Source organism: Taurulus bubalis (assembly GCF_910589615.1).
Source record: "Taurulus bubalis genome assembly, chromosome: 8".
In the NCBI taxonomy this organism is placed as follows: domain Eukaryota; kingdom Metazoa; phylum Chordata; class Actinopteri; order Perciformes; family Cottidae; genus Taurulus; species Taurulus bubalis.
Window position 1 is genome coordinate 19,326,986 of NC_136596.1, and position 12,214 is coordinate 19,339,199.

At 44.7% G+C, this 12,214-nt stretch overlaps 1 protein-coding gene across 1 annotated transcript; it reads left to right on the top strand.

Annotated features, from left to right (window-relative positions):
- Window positions 1-6,477: 6,477 nt before the first annotated feature.
- neff1 (neuronal intermediate filament family member 1) lies at window positions 6,478-11,360 on the top strand (the record flags this gene model as incomplete). The annotated part of the gene is made up of 4 exons (XM_079221907.1): window positions 6,478-7,230; window positions 8,857-9,177; window positions 9,555-9,679; window positions 10,231-11,360. 4 exons carry the CDS (start codon window positions 6,478-6,480, stop codon window positions 10,574-10,576), a joined length of 1,545 nt encoding a protein of 514 aa, XP_079078033.1. The 3' UTR covers window positions 10,577-11,360.
- Between the last annotated feature and the right edge of the window lie 854 nt (window positions 11,361-12,214).

The following is a 12,214-nucleotide window of genomic DNA, read 5'->3' on the forward strand; positions in this document are numbered from 1 at the left end:
TTAAAGTAATGACCTCAAATCTGTTAACACACGCAAGCTTTTATTATGCATAAATAGACGAGCAAAATAACCAAATCCCTGTAATTATTTGTATTAATAAAATACAAACACTCAGTTTTCTATTAAGATGTTCCATACCGGTACACAACTGAACCCTCTGACACTTGAAAGATATCAACAAATATCTGATGATGATATATCCTATAATATTAACCATTGTCGAGAGCAGCGCTGTACTCCTGTAGACAGAACTGTGTCGAGGTCAAGACAGTGAGTCCGCTGTGTGGTGGGGGAGGTACAGCCGGGTCAAGGAAAGGCTTGAGAGAGGATCAGCACAAGGAAGTGGACTGGACGGCCTCTATGTGCTGGACTACAGTAGTGCACATGCTGGACCATTTCCATTTATATTGTTGAGATGACGTGCTGTCCTTTCCTGCAAACTCAAAAACACTGTGACTCATTTTACAAAATAGTTAACACTATCTATCTCAGTGTTGGATAATCCGTCCTTTCATCCTACTGTGAAGCACGTAAAAAGTGTCCACCAAAAGACACACCGTGCGTTTAATCTGCACATGAAACACGAGACAGACACCGCAATGCAGTTCAGCCTGAGCCAAGCCGATCACGCTCCCGCTGAGTGTATTGACATGGCCTATCTGCTGGTGTGTGTGTGTGTGTGTGTGTGTGTGCGTGTGCGTGTGCGTGTGTGTGTGTGTATAGAAATGTAAATGACAGTAACTGAGTTGTGTAAGGAGGTGTGTGTTTTTGTGTCAGGGTCACAGGCCTACTGACCGACCTACCAGATTAGTGAAAACCATCAGGTTATCCGGGACCTGCACACCAACCTTTCTTTGACCTTCGCCTTCGGAGTGCCTTGACCTATCTTGCGCACTCACACCTACGAACAAGCACACATGCACACGGGCATTCAGACGCGTAGTGCAGGGAACACACACACACACACACACACACACACACACACACACACACACACCAAGTCATCACAATCAAACAGAAAAATGAGTCCAGCCCAGTTAACAACACAACACAAGCCTAAAAGATTTGTACAGTGGAAAGCCTTGGCTCTCTCTCACCATGCTGATGGTTTTTAGTAGTAATACTAATCACTGCATGATATTTGATACTCGGTTTGTATTTCACACAAATACACGTTTTCCTTTTTTAAACAACTGTTTTGTTGTTTACTTTGACACGTGTTTATTCTTCATTTTCATGAAAAAGCACATGTTGGTATTGTGCACGTTGAGTACATTAGGGGACAGCTAACCGCTAACAGAACTATCAGTACACACTGCTGAGTACATCACCTCTGCTACGCGTGCAGAAATCTTGGAGATTTTATTTTATTTGTTGGCAAGATTGTATGAAATGTCTTAGACAACTACTTCTAGACAATTGCCTGCATACATTGTTGCTTGTTTTTTGTTTGAATAAAATGGGTTTTGCGACGACTTACAACCCCATTAGTGTCTCATTAGCAATTGTGGGTAGTATTCATTCAATCCCACAATACTGAGTGCAACTTTCTAGTTGTAGCTGTACCATACCTTTGACGAGTCAAAATGTCTGCTGTGGAAAATAAAAGGTGTGAATGATAACGCTGGACTATGAGACACATACACAACTCCATATGAGGGAAAATTTGTTCATTATGACAATCTAACTTGAGTAATATATTGATTGTAATGTGTTTTACAATAAATATGTAGTCTGTCAAACTGTATATCATCCACCATTTTGAAGGTGGTCCACAGTGTCTCACTGGAAACTAATTAAAAAAGATCAATGAGCAGTAGATGGCACATATCATGTTACATATTCAAAGCGAACGCATTAATCTGAGCCCCTAGTGGATTTCATCACCTCAGCAGAAATCCTGCAGGAGCCGGATACAAGTGGCTGAGTGACAGCTGCCTTATATGCTCATCCTCCATCACAGCCGGCCGCTCGGATCAAGAGGTAAATATTTGAGGTGTGTGTTTTTGTGTGGTTTGCATATGTGTGTGTGTATATGCAAACAGATGGAGGGGATGGTCTGCATGCTGAAAAGAGGTATCCCGGGGGATCTGAGTGAAGAGTGCACATCAGACAAGATCGGTGCATCCAAGACAGAACAAAAGTGAGGGGGCTGAGTGGCCTGTATGTGACACGTAGTAAAGCTCTTCACAGAAACCCTCGCTCAGTGAGTAACACCTGGCATATCTAAGCACCAAAGGGAAACAAGTTTCAAATTGCAGGGCTGCTGGAGACGGTTTTGTCGGGACAATCTGGGAATTTCTGAGTTATTAGATGCCATTATATATGTAAAGAAAATAATGCCTCTCAAGGATTAGACATTAGTGTATGCAGCACAATAGTTCCCTTGCAGCACTGAGTTCAATAAATAAGTGAAAGCAGGTGGACCACACTAACTGAGCCCCATTCAATGATAATGTTGCTTTCTTCAGGCTCATTCTGAATGTTGTGCTGCAGTTGAACAGCTGAAGTGAGCTGCCATGGGGAACAGTGTTTACAAGTCTATTAGCTGAAACCACAGTAAGGATAGTGTGGCTGTGCTGGCAGCAGCAGCGGCTGGGACAGCAGAAGGAGAAAGGTTAGAATAGCAGGCTGGTGAAGGGAGGGTAACTGTGTTTGAATCCCACTGGGGGGGACATGGTACATAAATCATATTATTTCCACCCTCAGCACATGATGTTACAGCATGTAGAGTGAGGGACTTAATATGTCTTTCACTCCCTACCGATAAATTATATTCAGAGACTTTTAGAGGTGTACGATCTGACCACATTCTCCAACAAATAGGAGGGCATTTGTAAATTCAAGGTCATCATTTACAACAAAAAAATGATGAACTAACAGGATGGCTAGAATACTCTGAGAGCCGATCAAAATAACACCGCGAGCATAATCAGTATTGCCGTCGACCTACAGTTTTCATTGGTCTTTTGTGTGTTTACTGTGACACTGATTGGTGGCTGTACGATCCGTTTTGTTTATTGAATTGAATCTAAAATGGCAGAGACAATAAAACAACTATTCCTTTCCTCCTCCTCCGACCACCAGGAGCATTCTTTGTGTGGAGGATGGGGAGCAGCTCTGGAGATGGACCTTCAGTTAGCGGAGCTGTAGCAACTTTAATTGACTCTGCTGCTACTCCATCAGGCTGTCAAAGCGTCCAAGGAGCTCAAACTGTCACTGACTGCACATAAATATGATCTAATTTTTGGAAGAAACTAAAATTTGATTTCAGAGAGTAGCAGACAGAAAGGTTTAAGAGTATGCATTGCATTTGCACAGCGAAGGGGCCGTGGATCTGATTGAAAAAAATGGAATGCAATGTCAATATATCTGCTGTTTATTAAAAATGTGTATTACCTTGCATTGCTCTACGTGTCTTTGTGTTGTTTCCTCTTTACTCTGAAGAGGATACATATATACTGTATATATTAGAGGTTGTTTTTCTATCACTTGTTCCACCATTTTCCATTGCCACAATCTCTGAAAGCTTCCTGTCTGTTTCTGCTGGAAGACCAGCGCCCTCTTCCTGTTTTTTGTTGTAAAACACACAGCATATTTAATGCGAAGTTCAGCCAGGCACTGTCTGCATTCTAAAGGCTGCTAACTGCGGTTTTGTTTATTTACAGTCATTGCACTGTTTTCTCAGTATTAATGTAGTACTATTAGGCGACAGGGAGGCTGCAGGGACACATAACGCTCAAAATCAGGCAGTTCTATCTACCTGTCATTTCCTGCTGAGTTAGGAACACACACACACACACACACAGTAGGTTTTTTTTGTTACTTTTGAGCACATTACATCGGTTTACATTAACTTCCTAGAGATTTATCCGAACTATAACCTGAACCCTAATCCTAACCCTAACCTTGGCCTACACCTAAACCTAAACCTGATCTTAAATTATACCTGACCTTACCCAAAACCATTTTCGCCCTAAAATGTTATAATTAAAGTAATGGGGACGTGCTATTTGTCCCCATGTGAATATGTAAACAGATGTACGTGCCCACAACATACACACAGACCTACAATATTTCTGAGTCTTGAACTGTAATCTTGTGTTGAGTTTTTACACCTCACTGCGTGAAACGTGAGCTGTGTGAACAGTGTGTTTGAATATCTGCAGTAATGCTTTAGATGAAAACTGTCCAGCTGAATGACCTTGGTGGCTGACCAATACCAAGACCAAGTCTATTATAGGCCTGCAGGCCACTGCCTGTAGGCTTAAATGCATGATTATGTGTCTACATTATATCCAGTTCCACAACTATACAATTAGAGGTGTTTATTTAGCCATAACCTCATTGCTATAAATGGGGTGGTCGACATAAACACCTGCCTGTACAACACAATACAGTTCAACAGCACCAAACTACATCCTCCAAAATGATCATTTGAATCAATGCATCTCTAAAATATGTAAAAACAAAAGCTAAACATAATAACCTTCATAGAGATCTAGTGCAAGACGTGTGTGTTGGACTGCATTAGTTGGAGCACCTTTTAAACTGAAGGCAAGTACCTCAGTATGAAGAAGTTATAACATGAAAGTGGTACCCTGTAATAATAATGAGGCTGTGACTCTTGTTTACAGTGCTCAGCATCAGCTCAGGTGAAGCACCACACCGATGCATGACCACCCTCTAGTGGTTAATATAGTAAAAAGCAAAAGACTCCTTCCAATGTCATCTATTTACAATGTTGACATTGTTTATGTTGCTTACTGAGTTCCAAATCCAATGCATACGTTTTGTTTAAATATATTACACATATTGTGATAATTTCCAGTTTTCTTGTCATAGATATCCCTGTCTAGAACAAAAGAAGAATCTAGAGTTTGGACCACATTAATAACACCCTTGCTATGTTTAAAAAACAAGAATGTAAGACTGACTGTAATGTTTTGTCGTGGATACGTTGTTACTGCACAATACTTTCTCCTACTGAGGTAAGGCCAAATAAAGCAGCTGACTTCTGGTTTATTTTATTTGCAGTGGAAAAACTATATTCCATGCACTAAAAAACAAAAACACTGATGAGATGGCAGCTGTTTCTTTTTTTCCCCATTGTAACGGTAGCATCAACGGAAATGGCCGGAGGAGGATGACTTGGCAGTGGCTGTGTTGTTGCACATTTTTCACTGTTTGGGCTGTTTTCCAGACTGGCAGCGTGAACAGCAGCACTAGAGGCGCCGTGTGCGGTGTTCGGAGGTGAGGCTGCAGTCCTGGAGGTGGGGGGTTCCTGGGCGTGGTCCTCCTCCTGGATCAGGACCAAGGCCAGCGACAGCTCTGCGCAGTCTTATTAAATGCCACACAGGCAAGACATGACTTTGTATCAACAGAGATACTCACTCTTTTTAGGACAACTCTATACGTCATATTTAGATATAATGTAAACTCAATAAAGGATCAACTTCTATCCATCTTTGGCTATCTGGGAAATCTGCTTTACACCTTTTAAGGGGAACATTCATTGTTGATGCTTGCGATGACTTATAACGAGGACTGCAGTGTTGTTTGTGGAAAAATCAGAACTTAATATTGTTCTCATCTATGTAATGGCGTGTTTTGTTGTGATGGAATATGACGATCACCGTCAGGAGGTCACGGTTACATCCAATTTACGATCTACCAACCCATCACGATACAGGGCTGCAAATGAGGCTGCGATAATGTGGGAGTGCAAGAACCAGACCACTATAATGAGTCTCATCCCGTATTCCGATATTGCGGAGGTCTGGGGGGATGAGGGCTGCAGACTGCAGCACCAAAAACAAACTCTGGCGCACAGCTCACGCATCGATCCTGTTTGCCATTCTGCTGGGACAGCAAAGAAAAACTGCAATGACAGTGGACAGTGGACGAATGTAACATGAGATAGTCCAGTGGGATGATACATGTACCGGGGAAAATTAGATTACACGTGATTCTATTATAACGTGATTGTATTATTAAGTCATAACAAGAAACGAAAGGGCGAGTTAATAACTTAATGAAAGTGAAGTTCAAATAAGCTCTCAGGTCAAACCGGCCACAATAAAGCCCTCATGCGAAACGTGTTTCAGTAATTTTGTGTTGATGCATGAGCCACAAGGCAGAGAAGAGGGTCTGCATGAGTGAACTCGTGTCTCCCCAGAGAGTGCAGGCTTTCTGCAAAAGCTTGCAGGTTTCCCCCCATCTTCTGTTGTCCCTGCGTCAAATGATGCGCCGGCGCCTTCCCTATAAAGGCACCTGCCCGGGCCAGACATCACTCGCATCTCACTTTGTCTCTCGCTCACACACCCTCACCCTCACACACTCCTGAACTCCACACACACTCTCTCTCTCTCTCTCTCTCTCTCTCTCTCTCTCTCTCTCTCTCTCTCTCTCCCTCTCTCTCTCTCTCTCTCCCCCGTACAGAGCAGTGGGACCGGACACCACCAGGGTAAAGGAAACATGAGTTACTCCAGCGACATTTACAGCAGCAGCTCCTATCGGAAGATCTTCGGAGATGCCCCCCGGTCCGGCCGCGTGGGTCTGGGCAGCAGCAGCAGCAGCAGCCCGTCCCGCCTGCACCCTGCGGGATACCGCAGCAGCCACCGCACTTATGGTTCCCCCTCCGCCATGTCCTCCACCAACTACCGCAGGACAGTGGCTTCTGGCCGCGTCTTCTCCTCCATGCCGGATTCCTCCATGGACCTTACCCAGTCCACCGCGGTCACCAACGAGCTCAAGATCGTCCGCACCAACGAGAAGGAGCAGCTGCAGGGCCTCAACGACCGCTTCGTGTCCTTCATAGAGAAAGTGCACAACCTGGAGCAGCAGAACAAAGTCCTGGAGGCGGAGGTCACGATGCTGCGGCAGCGCCACAACGAGCCATCGCGCCTGCACGAGCTGTACGAGCAGGAGATCCGCGAGCTGCGGGCGCGCGTGGAGGAGCTGACGCACGAGAGGAGCCAGATGCACCTGGACTGCGTGCAGATGAACGATACGCTGGAGCACGTGAGGGAGAAGCTGGAGGAGGAGACCAAGCTGCGCGAGGAGGCGGAGAACACCCTGAAGGGCTACCGGAAGGACGTGGACGACGCCACCCTGGCGCGCCTGGAGCTGGAGAAGAAAGTGGAGTCGCTGCTGGACGAGATCGCCTTCCTCAGGAAAGTTCATGAGGAGGAGCTGCAGGAGCTGCAGGCGTCTCTGCAGGCCACTCAGGTAACCCTCCCGCTGTGTTCTGGTGGCCGAGGAGGTCCAAACTCAGAGACCCAAGGCCACTTGTCAGATTATCAACCACTAGTTTCCAATGCCACACTTCCACAAATACTCCTCACTCTTTATGGCGTTCAGTTTTTTTCCAATATCACATCCACACACGTTTTACCATAAACCAACATGAATGTAATATTGCTCCATGGAACTGAGGCTTGTGGACTGACTTCACAGTGTCTGTATCAAACTTGATGGGCGGTTACCTGCATTCCCCAATGACTTCAATATACTTTAACATTCACCAGATAACATTATTGGTGTGAAATAAATCACCTATACACAGGTAATCATATTTAGTCAAATATATTGTTTATATATGAGGCAGTCTCCCACAGTTTTACAGGACTTGAATAACCTGTTCGTTTTCTGTGTGCAAGACAAACTGCGTCCTCCTCCAACTAAATATTGCGCACTTGGTAATTGATGGCACTGCAGTTCCTTCCCTCCCTCCTCCTCCTCTCATTCATTTGGGTTTCTCGAGCGCCACGCCCCCGCTCAAACTTTAAGATGGTTTGATTTGTAGAGATTGTTTTTGTGTGAGTATGTCAGTGCTGGTAGGCTGCAAAGTATGCCGTAAATCTGAATTCTCTTTGGGAATATTAATGTTACAGTGGTGTCACTTCAAACATAAATACTCTAAGCGCAACAAGGTCATTGTAGACTTTGCGCCTTAAGCCGACCTGGCGAAGTGTTTGGGGGTATCGGCGATATTTTCATTAAGGGAGGGGAGGGGGGCAGAGGGGGGAGGGAGAAAATGCGGAGAAATAGCGCATTATCCAGGGGTGTGGTCGTCCCGGAGGAGCAGCTGGCAGGACAAGCCCACTACTGAACTACACCGGCAAGCAGTTATGTGTGTAGTTTACAAGCTAAAGGCTGATTTAACTGCAGCGCGACAGAGAAAATACTGTCACTGTTTGACAAAACGTTTCAGTATGTGAGATGTATTAAATGAGTGCAGCAGCAACCATCACTGCAACTTTGAGCAGAAATCAATGTATTGAATGTGCAATAGGTAACTGTTAAATCATGCAGTGGACTTATGGTTGCTGGGTAGATTTCTCCGGGGTCTCTCCTCTTCCCTATAGGGAATATAATTGCCATGTAAGCTATTGACAGCACAGCTCTCATGGCAGCAGAGAAGTCCGAGTCAGCAGTCGATTAAACTGCCCTGCAGCAGCGCATCAACACAGTATACTGTACATGTCACCAGAAGAGAGGCCCAGAGAGGAGATGCCCATTGTGGCTTGAAAAGGCATTTTTTTGTCATCTCTGGTCAAATTGAATTAGTTTTGCAAAACAGTGTGTTTCAGTATTTTCCAACAGTCCCTGCTGTTAAAAGAGCAGGAACAAATAATCAGTCAAATCAACTTAAAATAATGTAGTATACAAAAACAGTATAGACTAAAACTGCAGAATGTGAACAACTATGCAGTTTTCTAAATGTATACTCACATACATAGTGTCTATTCTTGGAAATATAAGGCTTATTGATTATTCAAGTTTTGCTTGGTGCTGCAATTATTGACAAATGTTACTTTACGCCTCTCTGTTTGTCTCCTCTCCCACATCCAGATGTCAGTGGAGATGGACATGGGCAGCAAACCGGACCTGACTGCCGCCCTGAAGGACATCCGGGTTCAGTATGAGAACCTGTCGGCCAGGAACCAGGTCCAGGCAGAAGACTGGTACCGCTCCAAGTTCGCCAGCGTGAACGAGGCCGCCGCCCGCAACCAGGACGCCGTCAAGCACTCAAAGGAGGAGCTGAGCGAGTACCGCAGGCAGGTGCAGGCCCGCACCCTGGAGATCGAGGCCCTCAGGGGCCACAACGAGGCCCTGGAGAGGCAGATTGCAGAGATGGAGGATCGACACAGCAATGAAATGGGAGACATGCAGGTACGGCAATGACCCGTGGCAGTGAGATGTTTTAATGTGTGTTATGATTTGATTAACCTTGAATTAAACAGGTATGGGAGACGTTTGCTAAATGGAGACCTGCATGGCAGCAGATAAATCATTAATAAAAATACTTATAATGTGCCCCATAAGGGTAAAACTGGGTAACAGAGACAATTAACAATAATCTTGAATTCGGCCGGAGACATCAGACTCATCCATTTAAGTCTCAAGGACACGGTGGACCCTGATGAAGGACACACCCTGGTTATGTGTCTTTCATGAATCAAGACAAAAGTAAAAACGTATCAATCTACCTGTATTCAAAGAGAGCATGAATTATTAGTATTTCATCATACGACTGTGTGTGTCTGTAGGATACCATCCAGCAGCTGGAGGCGGCTCTGCGCAGCACCAAAGGAGAAATGTCCCGTCACCTGCGTGAGTACCAGGACCTGCTGAATGTCAAGATGGCGCTGGACATTGAGATCGCTGCCTACAGGTGGGCTACATTACAAACAATACAAGAGTTTTTATTTTATTTCTGTTGAATTGTTTAAGATTCTAGCGACATGTTTCCAGCTGATATGTCCTGGGAAATTCAGTCACTACTACAATGAGTTTCACTCCAGCATTTATTTTAAGCATTTTTTCTGGTGGCCTGTTTTTAAGGTTTATAGTGTGTAACTGTATAAATACCCCTCTCTCTTTACCCACAACCCCTGTTTATCTCAGCAGTAACTGCCCCCCTCCCCTAATAATAATGATGTCCTTTCCCTTTTGAAAGTGTGGTTTAAAATGCTCGCATCAACAATCAGTTCTTCTCCCACTGTATTAAGATCGATGAATGAAAGAGATACAATGGGAAACCGTACTCAGCATCTGTGGTTATGTTTTTTGGACAATATACCAAAACAGAGCAGAGGTGCCACTGATACTCCAGTGACATTAGATCCCTCAGCAGAGAGACACAGAGATAATTTTAGTAACGAAACCAGACTAGAGGTGTCATCGTCTCTTGTCCCACGCCCGTCTCTCTTTCTGTCCGAGCAGGAAGCTGCTGGAAGGCGAGGAGTGCCGCCTCAGCTCCGTTGGCGGGGCCATGGTCCAGTCGGGCTACCAGGGCTTCTCCTACATGTCAGCCCGCTCCTACGGCCTCGGAGCCTACAGGAAGTCTGAGGCCAAGCCTGAGGAGGAGGAGGAGGAGGCCGAAGAAGAGGTGGAGGAGGACGAGGAGGATGAGGAGGAGGGAGAGGAGAACAAAGAGGAGGGAGAGGATGGCGATGACCAGGAGGAAGGTGAGGGAGAGGAGGAGGAAGAGGAAGAGGACGAGGATGAGAAGCAGAAAGAAAAGGAGAAGAAGAAGGAGAGCCCCGCCGGGAAAACCAGCAAGAGCTAAACCGCTAGTGTCAACATCATCTTCATCATTATCAATAACACATTCCTCATCCTCATTCCAATCACTTATACAGATCTGGTCTCTGGTCACATCATCTCTGTCAAACACAGCTCTGCACACCGTCGGCGTTTTTCCGTCTCTGTTTGCTCTGTAATTCAGAAGTGATTCAGCTTTATTAGGTGGAGAAGGAGCTTTGGAAGGAAATAGACGTATTACAGTGACAGAAGAGTTTAGGTCACAAACACACTCTGCAGAGGTCTTCATTATTTGTCATCACATAATTGCAAAGGGAGGTGCAGAAAGCTCATTTTCTTTAGTCTGAAACAGGTTTTTCCTCACGTGAAGTAACGATAAATGTGCCATTAATGATCAATATTTACAGTAAGAGCAATCAAAACCTTGAAAGCAACACTTTTTGAGTCAGCCAGTCCAACTTTAACGGTGCTATTTGATTTTTACATATAAAAGTTGGAGAGTACTGTAAGTTAAAAGCGATTTCATCATCGGCCGAAGCTCTACCAGCTCATTCCTAATTGTCGGCTCGTTATACAGGAACGTTGAGAGGAAAGACTGCTTCTCTTGGAACTGTGAGTTCAACCCCACACTTCCCACAGAAGGTGAATGCTTTTCACTCCCCTCGTTCTTCCACCCTTTTCCATTGCTCTCTAGTTCTGCATCTCATCCCACCATGACAGATGGAAATGTACCACTTACCATTGAAGCCCCTTTCTCATTCTCTTTAATTCACTGCAGTGTCACAGCACGGCAATAATGGAGCTCAGAAAAACTGTATATACAAATGTGTTGGGAGGGCGGGTGGTGTTTCCAGTTGCTGGAAAAGAGGAGTGCTGAAACTTCTCCGTGAGGGAGTGCATCTTTGGGAATGAAAATGTAGAGTTTAAATTGCCGCAATATATGTATATTTTTGATTCTTTGATTGATTCATTTGTCAATGTATGTATCGGCCATCACGCCTGCCAGAGTTGAATATTGATCTGCAAGTCTATTCTTCTTTCCCTACATTTGTAAAACCAACCCTTTTAATTTCTCCTCATACAAATGTAGTGGTGCTTTTGTTTAATGTAGCTGGATAAAGGATTTGAGGTGAAGGAAAGCGTGGCTGTCGGTGTCAGGCAGCTGATGATGACACTGACGGCCCTCAGCTCAGACTGTAAGTGGCAGGAGGGCAGAAGCCGCTGGAGATGTAGCTGAATGGTACAGAGTCGCATATAAGGGCTACTACTTTCACCATCACCCCTTCTGTCACTTTACACTGAACTGCTTTATTTCACTCATGTTTATTAGTTCGTCCTCTGGGAATTTCTGTTTGACAAATAAATCAACCAATGGCATGAATGCATGGCCTGAGTCTTCGAGCTTGAATATCTGCTGGATGGGATAGATGTTTTGCTTGTTGTGTGTTCAATTAAGAAATTTGCCTTAATCATAACTGACAGTTAAAATAAAAGATGTGTTCCCCTCCATCTCACTTGTTTGTTGAGAGGTTGAGGAGTGCTGACACTTTCCAGACCTCTGCTATACAACTGTGACTGTATACGTGCTGCTATCTCATGCAGTGATATTCCCCTCAAAGCCAAATAAAGACATTTATGAACCAAACATTCACTGCAGCTCTGC